At 38.8% G+C, this 18,201-nt stretch overlaps 2 protein-coding genes across 2 annotated transcripts; both read right to left on the bottom strand.

Annotated features, from left to right (window-relative positions):
* Nucleotides 1-2,399: 2,399 nt before the first annotated feature.
* LOC122870970 (beta-2-microglobulin-like) lies at nucleotides 2,400-6,543 on the bottom strand. The gene is made up of 4 exons (XM_044185423.1): nucleotides 6,135-6,543; nucleotides 5,087-5,359; nucleotides 4,015-4,052; nucleotides 2,400-3,903 (listed from the first exon to the last, which is right to left on the bottom strand). The coding sequence occupies exons 1-3, from the start codon at nucleotides 6,202-6,204 to the stop codon at nucleotides 4,039-4,041; spliced, it is 357 nt and encodes a 118-aa protein (XP_044041358.1). The 5' UTR covers nucleotides 6,205-6,543; the 3' UTR covers nucleotides 2,400-3,903; nucleotides 4,015-4,038.
* Nucleotides 6,544-9,479: 2,936 nt separating this feature from the next.
* On the bottom strand, nucleotides 9,480-13,770 carry LOC122870969 (beta-2-microglobulin-like). Its single transcript, XM_044185422.1, has 4 exons — nucleotides 13,224-13,770; nucleotides 12,172-12,444; nucleotides 11,097-11,134; nucleotides 9,480-10,985 (listed from the first exon to the last, which is right to left on the bottom strand). The coding sequence occupies exons 1-3, from the start codon at nucleotides 13,291-13,293 to the stop codon at nucleotides 11,121-11,123; spliced, it is 357 nt and encodes a 118-aa protein (XP_044041357.1). The 5' UTR covers nucleotides 13,294-13,770; the 3' UTR covers nucleotides 9,480-10,985; nucleotides 11,097-11,120.
* Between the last annotated feature and the right edge of the window lie 4,431 nt (nucleotides 13,771-18,201).

Genomic DNA, 18,201 nt, shown 5'->3' on the forward strand with positions numbered 1-18,201 from the left:
GCTGTAACTAACTTAGATAGCTAACTTTAACTTGAGGTAGCAATTGTCTGGCCCTTTATAATCAATATTTTAGCCCTAGTTATCAAGCTATCAGGACTGATAATATTAGAGACAAGAACTTTAATAAATTAATGTTTGTATTTCAACATACTTAAGGCAGTATTTTGGCAGGTCTTTAAAGTGGATTGGACAACATCATGACCAAGTGACAACAGGTGAGCGCACACAAAACTGGGACAGCTAACTAATGCTGCATTCACAGACAAAAGGGTATATGGGAAATGCCATTTCGCCTCAGTGTTTTGAAAGAGGACTTTCTACAGTAAATCTAGAACAGCGCCACTGCTATATACCACTGCATTGCTTTCCCAGTATCATATTAAAGGGCAACGGTTCCAGTGAAACCTGCATGAACACAGTGTTACAAAGTAGCCTAACTACTAACAGTGTATTTTCTCATACGCTTCTCCCCTAACATGCAAACAATTGCTGACTTTTCATTCCCAATATAATGTACCAGTGAATACAGGCACCAGTGAATTCATCTATTACTCCCGCATTCGATTACAAATGCTGCTGCTGTACTAGGCCTACTAACACTGTATTTTCACACGTTAGTCTTACTTTTCTTTCCCGATATCATGTAGTGTAATGGCGACTTACCTCACATTCCTGGTTTCAGATACGTCAAATACTCTTGTTCATATAGTGTAACTTAGTGATGATATTTTTCTATCATTCATAACAGAAACAGCACACCTTAAAATCAGTAACCCTAAGGGATTCAGTCCTTTCAAATCATATGCCGTTAATATAGGTACATTACTTTCAAATTGTAATGTCCTGACAAGGTCTGAGTGCTAACCATTATACCATGGACCCAGTACACACATTTCTGTGTCCATTTTCAGACAGTTGTGGAACAATGTCATACAATATGTATGACATTAAGCTATATTACATAGCTCACGACACGGTAAGTATACGACAATACCAGTGGTACAGAGGATAACGTTGTGGAAAAATGTAAAATAAAATGATTTTGCATTGCAGGTTATGTAGGAAGCTCCCAGCAGTATCAAATGAGGTGTCAGCACACAGCTTGAATAGTAGAAAATCCTGAAATGAATCCTGAGAAGGAACCCAAAGAATCAGAATCAGAAATACTTTATTGATCCCCGAAGGGAAACTCTTTGTTACAACAGCTCGCCTTTACGTCAGTGCACACATGAGAAAGTACTAGCAAGAAAGTGTCACTTTTACTGAAAGGATAACTTTAAAATGTTTTTGAAGGACTTTTTTCCCCCTAAAGGATTTGAAGTCAAAGTACCCAGATTTTATGGTCTTTTGATACAGTCATCCATTTGTATCCCTTAGGTTAGCTATGTAAACATAAAGTATAAAAATGGACATATATCATTTTCCTAGTTCACCAGCAACAGTGACATTTAACAGAGCAGCTAACTGCAGTAAGTTTGAGTTTAGGTTGTTGTTTAGTTGCTGCTAACCTAGCAAACATACTCTATGTTTTCATCAAATTGTTCAGCATAAAAGAGGCTATATTTTTAATTTAAAAATTTTCTTTTGCTGGCAGCAAAGAGTGACCACAATACAATGGTTAATTTACTAACAATTTACAGCATTAGACAATCTGTAAAGACAAGCAAGACAATGGTGTAATGCATTACTAGCTCAATGGACAAAGCACTTTACAATTTGCCTGTCATTCACCCATCCACACACACCCATGGTGGCGGGGCATTGGTGCCTCTATGGGGAGTGGCCTTCAGTGGACAGGAGGAGCTGCCAACCCTATGAATAGTGAATGTTTGCTCTAAAAAAAACTCTTATCTACCAAAACATTACCAAAGAACTTGAACGTTCTGGTCTGCTTACATGCTTTCTTTTTACCAAATATTACAACTAATACAATCAATGGACCAATTTGCCAAGACATCTATGATTTGACCTAGCATTTTCCGTAGTTAAAAGATCAACATACCTCCTTCTCCACAGGATGATGAGAGGTGAACAGAACATTGGGGAGTTGAATATGAAACGGAAGGGCTTGACTCTCCCTCCTCTTTTCCATTTCCCTCCGAAAACGACCTGTGGATGTTTTCCTCGTGATATAAAAGATTTAGTTTTCTTTGTCATCTAAAACCAAAAACGCTGCATGCAGCACAGTTATTTAAAATGTCCCACACACCCCTAAAATGGTTTTCCCCCAGTCCTTATTTAATTTAAAATATTTTGGTAGGGGAGTTGGCAGTAGGCACGTTGAGACAATTGAAGACGTTGAAGTTTTGAAACTCTGCTGTGAAATGTATTATGATTTAGAACTCAATGAACTGAACCGGGAGGACATTTTGGGATTCATTCAGTGGAGCAGACAGACAAACACATTATCACATTTATTTCCAAATTAATTTAATTTGAAGTGTCATAAACACTTTTATTACCCAACCATATTGTATAAAATACATTTACAGAGTCAAACTGAGATCTACTAGTATATATTTCAGAAACAACATAAGCAAGTGCTCAGGTTTTGGAGTGATTCTGCATAATAAATCTCAAAAGTTTTGTCAGCTAAAATATGCACAAGGTAGTTAAAGAACAATTTACATGAATCAACTAATGAGAACAGTTAAAATGAAAGTATTTTAGCCTTTACAGATTAAGCATCACACACACAAAAGAATGCAAACATTTACATTTCCAATAATCAGTGTAAATGGTTATCTTAAAGCTCCATGAAGCAATATTTTTCAGATGAATATTGAACCAAATGATGACTCCCCATTATGGTTAAGTTAGCTAATTTGTTTTTGTGGGCAGCTACTCCCACCTCAAAACTCACAGCTGACTGGACTCTTCCTGTCCAGGATGAAACGGTGAGCCGTGAGCCACCATGTCTGACAGCAGTAGCCAAAATCCATCATTTGTGCTAAAAACTGATTTAATATTTTGTTCATTATTTTTGAGAATTAAATGGAGCAGGCACTCATACATTTATGTAATTTTGTATTGAAATTATTTAATAATTTCACTTACCCTATATCTTATTTATTGATAGGATCTGTTCCTTGTTGGTTGCACACTATCAGACTAACACATAGAGTGTTCTCCTGGACTGTTACATAATTTTTACCTCCATATCACCAGTTCTGCCTAGCATACAGATGTAGCTCAGTCTTACATAACTATTCATCCAGTGTTAAATTACACTTGTTTTTAGTGACACAAGCACGTTGAGTAGTCTGATAATATGAACACTTACTGTAAATGTCGTAATCATGAATGTCCATTTTACTATGTTTTTGCTGGATGTGCAAGGGTTTGCTGACATGTCAGCCATTAGGACTTCTACTGAGAAATCTACTGCGACCCAGAAACCAGTTTCCTCATAGACTGCAATTATTAAACATACATCTGTTAAACTTTTGCCAGGACACCACAAATGGCACACAAGGTCAATTTATAATTTTTAAACTAAGATGATCTCATATTTGTAAATTTCTCTGAGATTGTGTTCAGGGACAGAGACAGTAAAATACATGTAGCACAGGTCACACAATACAGAGGCAAAACAGGGAGAATAAAGTAGGTGTATGAGCTGGGTGAACAGCATTCATTTTTTAAACACGATATCTAGTTTTCCTAATGAACCCATGTAATCTAGATGTTTAAGGCTCGTTTCTGTGAGTTTTGGAGTCTTTCTGCCCTCTTGTGGTCAACAATCACTTCATGAACCTTTATTGCAATTTGGAATTTCTGATACAAAAAAACCCACACTTAATCTAAGTGCAGTATTTTCTCTCATTTGCTGATGCTCAAACTTTCACAATGAAACCCAAGATTATAGACAAAACATTCCAATCTTCTTGAGACGATGCAGACCTGTGGTTATCAAACAAAGGATAACAACAGTGTGTAGTCACTCAGACAGTTACTGCACAAATGCTTGATTACTGAATTGAAAACAACATTGAGAATGAATATGGTACATACCTGAAGCAAGGCGGAGCATAGAACTTACATATCTGGTTCTGTAAAGGGAAATAATAACATGTCGTGAACCTGCTCTTTCTATCACCTTGCATTTGGACAGTTCAGATGCTGTAAATGTGGAGTGGTCCATGTTAAGCTTTTCAAATTTGAAAACAGTTACAAAATGCAAACACAACAACTGAAACAATAGTCTGGGACCCAAATGCTGTACTTGTGACACATCAGTGTAACTCAAGTTTACATTTTTAAATTGTTTTTATTTTTATTGAATTGGGGCTCTTAGAACTTGGTTGGTACAGTTTAGCAAGACAGAATGTAAACCCAATTAATATTGTTCTTTTTTCGGCATTACTGCTGTTATTTGACAGTTGACAGTCATGACAGGAAATGTGGGGAGAGAGGGGCGGAGGATGACTGCCCGAATGGAACATTGTGGTTATACAGTATGTTACGTGTCACTAAGTCATGACAACACCGACTTGTGGATTTTTCAGTTATTTCTGTAGCTCACTTTCTAATTTTCAAGTTCATTTAAATTTTTCTTTTGTTCCAGTTAACATATATATTTTGAACTAATGGTTTTGTTACTAGAGATAATTTGAAAAAGATAATATTATACCAACTTTACTCAGGTAAAAATTTCTTACAGATAGGAGCTTTTAATGCAATGTTATTTGTTTTGTACACTGCCTTATTAAATGAAAAACTCAAAGGCAATGTGTTCCGTTCATCAGTAGTGTCCCATTTTATGTCCATGTATCAGATTTTTGTTATTATTATTATTATTAGTTTAAATCTAGAAAACTGAAAACGAATCAGTTTTTTTTTTTCATTTTAAAATCACGAAAAAGTTTTTACATTTGGCTGAGGTGAAAAAGTTGTGTATTGTTGATGTAAAGCAAAATGCGACAAAGTGCAAAAGAAACAGAATTAGCTAATAAATCACATAATGGTAGTGGATGGAAACACGCATTAATTCGCATTTTCTTTTGCCGATTCTGTGGTTAAAATTTTCACTACATTTGGATGGACACCTAGCTAGTTAGAGACAAACTGAGAGACAGACACATACCCCAAATGTACGTCCTGCTTTTTCCCATGTGAGTCACCCTGCAGGCAAACTCCTCTCCTTCGACTGGAATGAAGGGCACGTGTTTGGTCAGGTGGTAGTGCCAGCTCTCCTCGAAGGCCAGGTCAGTCTGCTTGGCTCCTTGCATCTCCTTTCCACTCTTGAGCAGCTCAATGGTGATTTCTGGTGGGTGGAAGTCGCTGACGTGACAGATGAAGGTGTTGGCTTTCCCCAACTCTCCCGGTGCATGGCTGTACACCTGAACCTTGGGTGCAGCTACCGAGAAACAGAACTTTCACACATGTATCACAGAAAAGGTTTCAGTCGTAGTCATCTGGACACTGTTTTCAGAATCAAGACGTTTCCGCTCCCATCCGGAAGTCACAATTGAGAATGACTTCCGGATGGGAGCGGAAACGTCTTGATTCTGAAAACAGTGTTCAGATGACTACGACTGAAACCTTTTCTATGATAGAACACTCCTGGACGAATGAGGGACTACACCGTCTTATTTCACACATGTAGGCCTGCAGAAACAATTTGATGAAAATACGATAGAGCTGGCAGACTAATATACATTTCACTCACTTACGTACTCTATTCTTTAAATTCTAGTTTCTGCCCCTTATACTATTAAACTACAATGCTGTGATGTAGTATTATCAACCACACTGATCGTACTATGTTTATAAAATTTATGAAACAACCTGGTGTGGTAGGCTTTTTATTTGGGCTGTGGTCTCAGACCATCACCGCTTCACTGTTTTTATGACACAGTGCTGTCAAAGACATCAACTTAACCTCAAGTGTTTACTATTCTGAACACTGCCTCTCTCAAAGTTATTACTCAGTATATTCCTTTACTTTTAGGGAACTATTCCTGGGCTATTTCTGCATATTTGGTGTGGAAGTAGACGGTAAACTAAACGGTAAATCTACTGTGAGATCCGAGGCCCCGAGTCCTACCTGACATTTCGCGACCTAATAACACAGCGCCATTTGTAAATATACTGACACACAGGCCTATAAGCTACCAGTACAGACTACTTACATTCTTTGGCCATTGAAAGGGCCGCGAGGCAGAGCAGACCGACGAGAACAGCGCAGACAAATTCCTTCATGATTTCACCTTCACTCGGTCTCTGTACACTGGAAAAGTTATTGTATATCTGTCCAAATAAGAGAGACGATAAAACTGCCCCGCGATCCAAAACGAAAGTAAAGATACAGACGCTCTACAACACAAGATGACGCATTACAAGCTGCGCCAATGGCATTAAATGGTATACACTTCCTGTCTCCAAAGTGGGCGCGGTCGCCTCTCCCCAGTTAAATAATAATAACAATAAAAGTATTATTAAGCAAAGAAACAAGTTTTATCGACAGTTCAGCAGCTTCTTCTTCTTCTTCTTCTTCTTCTGTTGAGTTTTATTTCTTTTGGTGCATTACCGCCACCTTCTGAAATGGAGTGTGGATCAGAATGGTCTTATCCTACCCTATAGTCTTCTTTTAAGTCCTGTCTTTTCCAAAAACCTAAATATTGCCCTGTACCCCACATGCCCTGAGTTCAACTGGAGTAACTCCTTTAGCCTGAACTTAATGCGATCTCTTGCCAGTTTGTTTTTTAACATCTGTCTTTCCTGCTCGTACCTAGGACAACTGATAATCATATGTTCTACTGTTTCCTGTATGTTACAGTACTCACACATACCAGTCCCATGTTTACCAGTTATCTTCAGTGTACTATTAAGACCAGTATGCCCAAACCTCATCCTTGACATAATGTCTTCTTCTTTTTTTGATCTACTGGTTTCCCTCATTTCTCCTGCTTTCTTTTTGATACTATAGTAATGTGTACCTTTCGTTTCCCTGTTCCAAATTTCCTGCCATTTCTTTTTCATTTCTACCTTAATTATGCTTTTAACTTCAGCTTTACTATAACGTACTGTCATATTTACTTCTACTTTCTTAGTTGCATCTTTTGCATACTTGTCTGCCAGTTCATTTCCTTCTACCCCTATATGTGCTGGAATCCAGATGAATTTCACTATTATTCCTGATTTAGTAATTCTGAAGATAGTTTGAGCTATGTCCAGCATAATGTCCTGTCTTGCTTCTGACTGTATACTCTTGAAACTAGTTAACGCACTATTAGAATCTGAACTTATTAAAACTTTGTCAGGTTTGCTGCTTTCTGTCCACTCAAGGGCTAAAAGAATAGCCAACATTTCCCCTGTGAATACTGAAAGGTTGTTACTAACTCTTTTATTTGACATTACATTTAAATCTGGGATTATGAATGCAACTCCTACTCTATTACTTTCTGCTTTTGATGCATTAGTGTATATTTTAGTATACTCAGCGTAATTTCCCTCTATATATCTGTTGACTTGGTTCCTATATATGTTTCTTTCTTTCTTCCTTTCCAGTAGGTGCAGGTCCACCACTATCTCTCCTAATATCCAAGGTGGGACAACAGAGAACGGTACAGTGGGGCTTAACATTATATTCCCTATCCCTATTCCATTAGCTGCATTTCCTATTGTCCAACCAAAGCTCTTGATCTGTCGTTTTTCCTTCTCTTGGCATGGTTTTAACACCTTCTGAGTAGGGTGACTCTCCTTGTGGCCCTTTAAGTTTGCCCAGTATGTTAGCGCTAATTGGGTTCTTCTGATTTCCAGTGGCATTTCATTCATTTCCACCTGCAAGGCTGATATTGGAGTAGTTTTTATGGCACCGCAGCAGAGTCTCAAGGCCTGATATTGTATTGTATCCAACTTCTTTAATAATGTTTTTGACGCTGATTGGTAAACTATGCTGCCATAGTCTAGCACTGCCCTGATTAATCCAATATATACAGTTTTCAGAGAAATCCTGCTTGCTCCCCACTCTCTACCCCTCAAACACCTTAAAATATTCAGTACCTTTTTACACTTCTCAACCACTTTCCCTATATGCGTAGACCAGGTGAGATTCTTGTCAAACCAAATACCTAAATACTTGAACTGTTCTACTCTCTCTAAACTTTCTCCATAGAGTTCAAGTTTACTCTGGTCTTGAATTTTCCTTTTTGTGAAAAATACAGCCTTTGTCTTTGCCACTGAAAATCGAAAACCCTGCTCCATTGCCCAGCCCTCTACTTTCCTTATTGCTTCTTGCACTTATTCCTTCCCTTTTTCCACATAACTCCGTCATCTGCAAATAGTGCGACACCTATCGACCTATCTATACTACTAAACACTTAATTTATCATGATTGAGAACAGACCTAGACTGATTATACTCCCTTGTGGAGTTCTATTTTCCACCAAATACTTGGAACTATTTTCTTTTCCTACCCTTACTGATATCAACGTCGCTGTTAAGAAGTTTTTAACCCATCTATACATTCTCCCTTTTATTCCCATTTGATGTAACTTTATCATTAACCCTTCCTTCCACAACATGTCATACGCCTTCTCAACATAAAAAAATACAGCTACTAAACACTCTTTATTAATTTGAGCTTCCCTAATTTCGTTTTCTAAACACAGAGCCGGATCAATTGTGCTTCTTCCTTTTCTAAATCCACTTTGGTAATTCTTTAACAGATCTTTTGTCTCTATATGAAATCTTAACCTTTCGTTAATCATTTTTTCCATAATTTTCCCTACATGTGACATCAAGGCAATCGGTCTATAACTTTCCGCTAGTCCTGGGTCCTTACCTGGCTTACATATGGGAACAAAAACTGACTCTTTCCATTGACTTGGTAAACATCCCTCTTCCCATACTTTGTTATATAATCCTAATAATATTCCTTTACTCCTATCACTTAAGTTTCCTAGCATACAATAACTTATTTGGTCTGTCCCTGGCATTGCTTTTCCCGACTTTCTTTATGCATTATTTAGCTCTCTTATAGTAAACAACATGTTTATTGCACTTCTGTCTTCCTCAACATCCTGCAGTGCTTCTACATTTTTTCCTATTGTTCTATCTCTTTGTTCCCTTTCCTCATTACTCAAATTTTCAGTACTATGTACCTTAACAAATGTCCTTGCTAATAACGCTGCTTTATCCTTACCTTCTATTACTACATTCCTCCCATCTTTCATTATATTGACCTCTAGATGTTTTTCCTCGTGATATAAAAGATTTAGTTTTCTTTGTCATCTAAAACCAAACACGCTGCATGCAGCACAGTTATTTAAAATGTCCCACACACCCCTAAAATGGTTTTTCCCCAGTCCTTATTTAATTTTAAATATTTTGGTAGGTGAGTTGGCAGTAGGCACGTTGAGACAATTGAAGACGTTGAAGTTTTGAAACTCTGCTGTGAAATGTATTATGATTTAGAACTCAATGAACTGAACCGGGAGGACATTTTGGGATTCATTCAGTGGAGCAGACAGACAAACACATTATCACATTTATTTCCAAATTAATTTAATTTGAAGTGTCATAAACACTTTTATTACCCAACCATATTGTATAAAATACATTTACAGAGTCAAACTGAGATCTACTAGTATATATTTCAGAAACAACATAAGCAAGTGCTCAGGTTTTGGAGTGATTCTGCATAATAAATCTCAAAAGTTTTGTCAGCTAAAATATGCACAAGGTAGTTAAAGAACAATTTACATGAATCAACTAATGAGAACAGTTAAAATGAAAGTATTTTAGCCTTTACAGATTAAGCATCACACACACAAAAGAATGCAAACATTTACATTTCCAATAATCAGTGTAAATGGTTATCTTAAAGCTCCATGAAGCAATATTTTTCAGATGAATATTGAACCAAATGATGACTCCCCATTATGGTTAAGTTAGCTAATTTGTTTTTTGTGGGCAGCTACTCCCACCTCAAAAACTCACAGCTGACTGGACTCTTCCTGTCCAGGATGAAACGGTGAGCCGTGAGCCACCATGTCTGACAGCAGTAGCCAAAATCCATCATTTGTGCTAAAAACTGATTTAATATTTTGTTCATTATTTTTGAGAATTAAATGGAGCAGGCACTCATACATTTATGTAATTTTGTATTGAAATTATTTAATAATTTCACTTACCCTATATCTTATTTATTGATAGGATCTGTTCCTTGCTGGTTGCACACTATCAGACTAACACATAGAGTGTTCTCCTGGAGTGTAACATAATTTTTACCTCCATATCACCAGTTCTGCCTAGCATACAGATGTAGCTCAGTCTTACATAACTATTCATCCAGTGTTAAATTACACTTGTTTTTAGTGACACAAGCACGTTGAGTAGTCTGATAATATGAACACTTACTGTAAATGTCGTAATCATGAATGTCCATTTAATTATGTTTTTGCTGGATGTGCAAGGGTTTGCTGACATGTCAGCCATTAGGACTTCTACTGAGAAATCTACTGCGACCCAGAAACCAGTTTCCTCATAGACTGCAATTATTAAACATACATCTGTTAAACTTTTGCCAGGACACCACAAATGGCACACAAGGTCAATTTATAATTTTTAAACCAAGATGATCTCATATTTGTAAATTTCTCTGAGATTGTGTTCAGGGACAGAGACAGTAAAATACATGTAGCACAGGTCACACAATACAGAGGCAAAACAGGGAGAATAAAGTAGGTGTATGAGCTGGGTGAACAGCATTCATTTTTAAACACGATATCTAGTTTTCCTAATGAACCCATGTAATCTAGATGTTTAAGGCTCTGTTTCTGTGAGTTTTGGAGTCTTTCTGCCCTCTTGTGGTCAACAATCACTTCATGAACCTTTATTGCAATTTGGAATTTCTGATACAAAAAAACCCACACTTAATCTAAGTGCAGTATTTTCTCTCATTTGCTGATGCTCAAACTTTCACAATGAAACCCAAGATTATAGACAAAACATTCCAATCTTCTTGAGACGATGCAGACCTGTGGTTATCAAACAAAGGATAACAACAGTGTGTAGTCACTCAGACAGTTACTGCACAAATGCTTGATTACTGAATTGAAAACAACATTGAGAATGAATATGGTACATACCTGAAGCAAGGCGGAGCATAGAACTTACATATCTGGTTCTGTAAAGGGAAATAATAACATGTCGTGAACCTGCTCTTTCTATCACCTTGCATTTGGACAGTTCAGATGCTGTAAATGTGGAGTGGTCCATGTTAAGCTTTTCAAATTTGAAAACAGTTACAAAATGCAAACACAACAACTGAAACAATAGTCTGGGACCCAAATGCTGTACTTGTGACACATCAGTGTAACTCAAGTTTACATTTTTAAATTGTTTTTATTTTTATTGAATTGGGGCTCTTAGAACTTGGTTGGTACAGTTTAGCAAGACAGAATGTAAACCCAATTAATATTGTTCTTTTTTCGGCATTACTGCTGTTATTTGACAGTTGACAGTCATGACAGGAAATGTGGGGGAGAGAGGGGCGGAGGATGACTGCCCGAATGGAACATTGTGGTTATACAGTATGTTACGTGTCACTAAGTCATGACAACACCGACTTGTGGATTTTTTCAGTTATTTCTGTAGCTCACTTTCTAATTTTCAAGTTCATTTAAATTTTTCTTTTTGTTCCAGTTAACATATATATTTTGAACTAATGGTTTTTGTTACTAGAGATAATTTGAAAAAGATAATATTATACCAACTTTACTCAGGTAAAAATTTCTTACAGATAGGAGCTTTTAATGCAATGTTATTTGTTTTGTACACTGCCTTATTAAATGAAAAACTCAAAGGCAATGTGTTCCGTTCATCAGTAGTGTCCCATTTTATGTCCATGTATCAGATTTTTGTTATTATTATTATTATTAGTTTAAATCTAGAAAACTGAAAACGAATCAGTTTTTTTTTTCATTTTAAAATCACGAAAAAGTTTTTACATTTGGCTGAGGTGAAAAAGTTGTGTATTGTTGATGTAAAGCAAAATGCGACAAAGTGCAAAAGAAACAGAATTAGCTAATAAATCACATAATGGTAGTGGATGGAAACACGCATTAATTCGCATTTTCTTTTGCCGATTCTGTGGTTAAAATTTTCACTACATTTGGATGGACACCTAGCTAGTTAGAGACAAACTGAGAGACAGACACATACCCCAAATGTACGTCCTGCTTTTTCCCATGTGAGTCACCCTGCAGGCAAACTCCTCTCCTTCGACTGGAATGAAGGGCACGTGTTTGGTCAGGTGGTAGTGCCAGCTCTCCTCGAAGGCCAGGTCAGTCTGCTTGGCTCCTTGCATCTCCTTTCCACTCTTGAGCAGCTCAATGGTGATTTCTGGTGGGTGGAAGTCGCTGACGTGACAGATGAAGGTGTTGGCTTTCCCCAACTCTCCCGGTGCATGGCTGTACACCTGAACCTTGGGTGCAGCTACCGAGAAACAGAACTTTCACACATGTATCACAGAAAAGGTTTCAGTCGTGAAGTCATCTGGACACTGTTTTCAGAATCAAGAGCGTTTCCGCTCCCATCCGGAAGTCACAATTGAGAATGACTTCCGGATGGGAGCGAAACGTCTTGATTCTGAAAACAGTGTTCAGATGACTACGACTGAAACCTTTTCTATGATAGAACACTCCTGGACGAATGAGGGACTACACCGTCTTATTTCACACATGTAGGCCTGCAGAAACAATTTGATGAAAATACGATAGAGCTGGCAGACTAATATACATTTCACTCACTTACGTACTCTATTCTTTAAATTCTAGTTTCTGCCCCTTATACTATTAAACTACAATGCTGTGATGTAGTATTATCAACCACACTGATCGTACTATGTTTATAAAATTTATGAAACAACCTGGTGTGGTAGGCTTTTTATTTGGGCTGTGGTCTCAGACCATCACCGCTTCACTGTTTTTATGACACAGTGCTGTCAAAGACATCAACTTAACCTCAAGTGTTTACTATTCTGAACACTGCCTCTCTCAAAGTTATTACTCAGTATATTCCTTTACTTTTAGGGGAACTATTCCCTGGGCTATTTCTGCATATTTGGTGTGGAAGTAGACGGTAAACTAAACGGTAAATCTACTGTGAGATCCGAGGCCCCGAGTCCTACCTGACATTTCGCGACCTAATAACACAGCGCCATTTGTAAATATACTGACACACAGGCCTATAAGCTACCAGTACAGACTACTTACATTCTTTGGCCATTGAAAGGGCCGCGAGGCAGAGCAGACCGACGAGAACAGCGCAGACAAATTCCTTCATGATTTCACCTTCACTCGGTCTCTGTACACTGGAAAAGTTATTGTATATCTGTCCAAATAAGAGAGACGATAAAACTGCCCCGCGATCCAAAACGAAAGTAAAGATACAGACGCTCTACAACACAAGATGACGCATTACAAGCCACACATGCGCAGCATTTTGAAAACAAGCTGCAAATACAGAAACGCGCCGCAAACAGTAGTGTTTCCAGAGGACTCATTAAAAATGTCATAACCAATTAATATTTACTTGGATTGTTGTACTGTTCAGCTTGTGTGATTTCGTTATTACATACATTATTACAGACATTATCTCTAAACGCATAGGAAAAGTGCTGTTTTGCAAGATATCATAAACTGTAATTCTGATGATTTGTGAAAAGCAGTATAGCGCTGAGCCTACAACTTGGTAGTATACAAGGGCAGGTGCGCTCCATTTATATCCCTCGCTCCTCCCCCGCACGCTTTCCCTCTGCTCTCCAAGTGGCCTCCGTGCGACGTATGCTGTTGATACCAAGGCTAACCCCGCCCTCCCGATCGAGTTTCGGCGTACCTTGGACGGTATACAAAAGTGCATCCCCGGGAGGTTATATCTCTCCTAATTCCACCAGTAGAAAAATCAGGAGAAACTGTTGCTAGGTAGAATTTACTCCAACACGTTGCTCTGTGTTGCGCAGTGTCATTAAATAATCACAATCATGTTGTGAGCTGCCTGTGAGTTGTTAGAGCTAGTTGATCATTTTTGTGGTTATTAATACTAGGCTATTTGTTATTTATTACACACATAAATACTAATGACTTATATGTTAATATTATTGTCATTTAAAAGGCAAAGTTACTTTAGATAGGCTACATATAGATAGACACGATCTACAGAAATATTCATGGGTGGCAAGAGGGTGGCATGGAGGCTTTAAGGGGTGGCAGAAATATATGCTGATTAAATCGCAAACAATCACATATACCAATATTTGCTAGGAAAAGCCTCCAAATGAAAATATTTTCACAAAAACACAACAAAACATTGTTGTGGCACATGAGTAAAGCACTGAATAGAAATATCTAAAGGTGGCAATTAAAAATCAATAAATTGTTTTATTTCCAAATCAGACATTTTTCCAAATACAGTCTTTTTTTCACTGAACTGCAAATATAATTTATTGCCCATCACTTAGCCTTAAATGTGGCCGGAACACAAAATCATTTAGTTTGTCTTAATGGTTTCGGATGTTCCACAACTAAAACCAATAAAAGGACAAGGACAAAGACAAAACCAATAAAAATGAGACACTAAAAGTTAGGGCCACCTTTAATCCCTCTCTGCTGCGGCAAAGGTCCTTTTCTGTTACCTTCAATTTGAAAATGTGGTGAAAATGCAAACGCTCAGGTACCAAGCTTTGCATGAACAGCCACTACATAATGTGCCTTTTTGTTTAGGGCTTGCAGGGAGTGATTCTAGTGCTTTTTAAACTGGGTGCTTTTGTATGTTGCACTTGCATGACTGATCTGAAATTTGGACATGTTGCAGAATGAGCGGTTTCAGAGATGTTGGTAGCTGAAGAAGCTGGGGAACATTCGTCCATCAAAGAGGGGGGAGAAAGGGGGAAGAGGAGTGCAGAACTGGCCACACTTTTTACAAGTATTGGCTGCTACAGTTCGCCTATATGGCCTCTTTGGAGTGGCTCCAGCTTCTACTGTGCTGGTAGGCGCACTGGTTTGTGGGTTGGTGCCCTGAACTACTGAGAAAGGAAGGACTATGGGTACGAGACGAACAGTTTGTACTGCTGGTGTGAGGATCTGAGGTGTCAGAAAGGGTCCTGGTGCTGGGGGTGTGACAAACACATGCCTCTTCACTGGCCCCTTTGGCAAGATGGGACGTGGGAGCTGACTAGAGGCTGTCTGCCTCTGCTGTGCCTGACCTGCTATACTCTCCGGCAGCCAGTACTGATGCTCCTGTCATGCTACTCTTGCCTCCTGAAGAGGCTCTTCAGACTCAGGAAGGGCCGGAGGCAATGCAGTGCCCTAGAGCAGCACAGAGAGCTCCTGCCTCTTCTGCCTGTTGTTGTGCCATTGGATGAGAGTGTTCTGGTTCACTTCCACCATCTGTATCTCTGTTCCCTGCATCACCAGGGAGTTACCAACTACAAACTGCCTAATCTTATGATAGTCCCTCAGAATTAAGGACCACCTTTCCTTACTGGGCTTGGGTGAAGATTGCACAGTCTTGTGCAAATGTTTTCCACCAACCGACAGCAGTCAGGCCACTGAGCAGGTGCACCACTCGCACCTAACATGCAACGGGTGGTACTCTCCACACCAGGCGTTTTTGAGGGCTTCTTTGGTGTTCTGAACCGTCCACTTAAAAGTCTGTCCTGATGTCGTGCTGCATAAACCCCCCGCTGCTTGTCACCTTCATCCAGGCTCTCCCACAGTGCTATTACTGTGCTCGCCTGCTGGTTGCTGAGACAGAGAGAGGTCTGATCCCGAAGCTCCACCAAGTACTCAGCAAGTCTGTCCACGTGCTGATATCCAGGAACATTTTGGTCATCAACAGCCTATGCAAATGATGAAACAGTTTAGAAAATAGCAATGTAAAACCTTCACTTACACTGACCTTTAATGACACTTTACTGATGCTGTGAATTATTAAAATATGTGTGCATATGTACTCAAAAATTAGTAAAGAGCTAGGCTCATATCTATATACCTACATATTCTAAATTGATCACACTGACACCATATCTTCATTTTCAGCTTGTATCAACTCCAGCCTCAGAGGATGAACTAGAGGGCAGAATTGATGCACCAGAGCTCATTGCAGATGTGCCGGGAGCCAGGGCTGCACAATAAAAAAAAAAAAAATTCAGATTGTGATTATTCTGACAAATATTACGATTGCGATATGATTCATGATTAGTGGGAAAGATAATTTTTGCATCACAATTTTCATTTTCACTAAAAAAAAATATTAAAATCATGATGATGTGACGTTTGTTGGGGACTGTAGTGTTTTCTTACATCTGGAGAACAAGATGTGTAGGCCGCTCTGCAACACTACAGTACTTCATTATAAATCTGTTTTGTCACACATTTTATCTCTAAATTGCAGCTTCTGCGATTTGGATATTGCACTTGGCTTGATTTCATTAATATTCCAATAATTGTTCAGCTCTACCGGGAGCCATTGTGGATGTGCTGGCAGTCATTGCAGATGCCAGGAACCAGGGTGGATCTGCTGGGAGCTGTGGTGATCGCCAGGGTGGAGACGCTGGGGGCCAGACTGGATGTAGTGTGGGCCAGGGAACCGAGACCAGATGTAATGGTGGAGGGACCAGGAATCGGAGAGGCTGGAACCTGAAGAACCTCCAGGTCCAGTACTGTGGGGTCATCTGTGAGGTCAGAGAAGCCCTCATCTTCCTCCACGTCGTCCTCCACGTCATGCTCTTCAATTAACTCTCAGTTACTCAACTAACACTCAGTCTCCTCCGAATCAGGGTGCATATCCTGCAGTGCCTGACCAGTCTGAACAGATACTGTACCCCTATGAGCTCTCCTGAAACAATAGGGGTAAAGTGGATCATTTATAAAAGTTAATAAAAGATTTTAAAACCCAGTCGAATTACCAACGTGTTTACACAGACTTACCAGCGTAACGTGAGGGTGGACAGAACTCTGGTACCACCTTCCCGCCGGTTGCAGTCTTCTGTGGAGGCGTGGGTTCGAATCCCACTTCTGCCAGACAGTATTTTTCACAAACCTAACTTGTAACCCTCTCACTAAAAGAATACCCTTACCACCCCGGTTTTGGACAATCTCATTGAAAAATGTATATTTGAGAAGTAGGTCGAATTTTCAATGGCGGGTGTCCGAGTGCAAGTGAATGCAGCAGGCAGTAGCTCCGTCTTCTCCCGGTCACGGCCCCACACAGCGACTGCTGATGGCTTTTTCCTGCTAAATGTGTGTGTAGGGTTGCCAACTTCCACTAGTAGAAATACACAGCCTCTGTTTTGTTGAAGCGTGTTTGTTTAGTAATAGTGACTCGTGTTTGATTGTGTGAGGGAAGGATTAAACCTGACTAAACCCTTGTTTACGAGTGTCTCCAGATTGCCTGCAGCGCCTCAGACCGCTCGGCCATCCTGACTGTATACACTAGTTATATTGAGTAGACATTTTAACAGACAATGATATAGCACATTATATTGCTTTATTGCCCACCTTGACTGCATTATAGCCTATTAGCCAATCACCGTGAGCTCATAACTTCTAATCCAAAGCAAGGAAATAAAGTCTAAATAAAGAGCTACAGCATGTGTTATGTTTAGTGTAGTTATTCAAAAATAAATAATTATATTCCTTGAACAGTATTCAGTAGTCACCAACATGCTTGCTCAGATGGACAGAGCAGCATCTGAAGCCAAAATATGAGAATTTATAGAGATCTGTTGGAAAGTCGATTACATTGCATTGGTGCTGCTTTTGGTGACCTCTTGCACTAGCAGCAGTTAACCACCAGATGGCAGCAATGATTAATACCATACTATAAGTTTAGCTTTGTTTTGCATTTCCTGAAATATGAATGTCGTTCTGTTGATTCTATTGAGTCTTGTTTTGTGTATTTTTGGACTTAGTTGTTGTTGTTGTTATATATTTCCAGAATAGCATTTTATCAACTTATTCAAGTTACATGTTGCAACACAATTTAGCTTGTAACATGAAGCCTCTAATTGATTATTTCAGTAAATTATAGGAAAATGCCAACAAATAATTGGTCTATATTTTCATATCAACAATTAATGAAATGTGTAATGTAAAAGGGGTCACAGAGATGAATCACCCAACGGTTTAGTTTTTTTTAGCCTCTTTTAGCCTATTTTGTTTTTACAACTTAGTTAGTCTCAGCCCTGGGTGT

The sequence above is a fragment of the Siniperca chuatsi genome, linkage group LG23, assembly GCF_020085105.1.
Source record: "Siniperca chuatsi isolate FFG_IHB_CAS linkage group LG23, ASM2008510v1, whole genome shotgun sequence".
In the NCBI taxonomy this organism is placed as follows: domain Eukaryota; kingdom Metazoa; phylum Chordata; class Actinopteri; order Centrarchiformes; family Sinipercidae; genus Siniperca; species Siniperca chuatsi.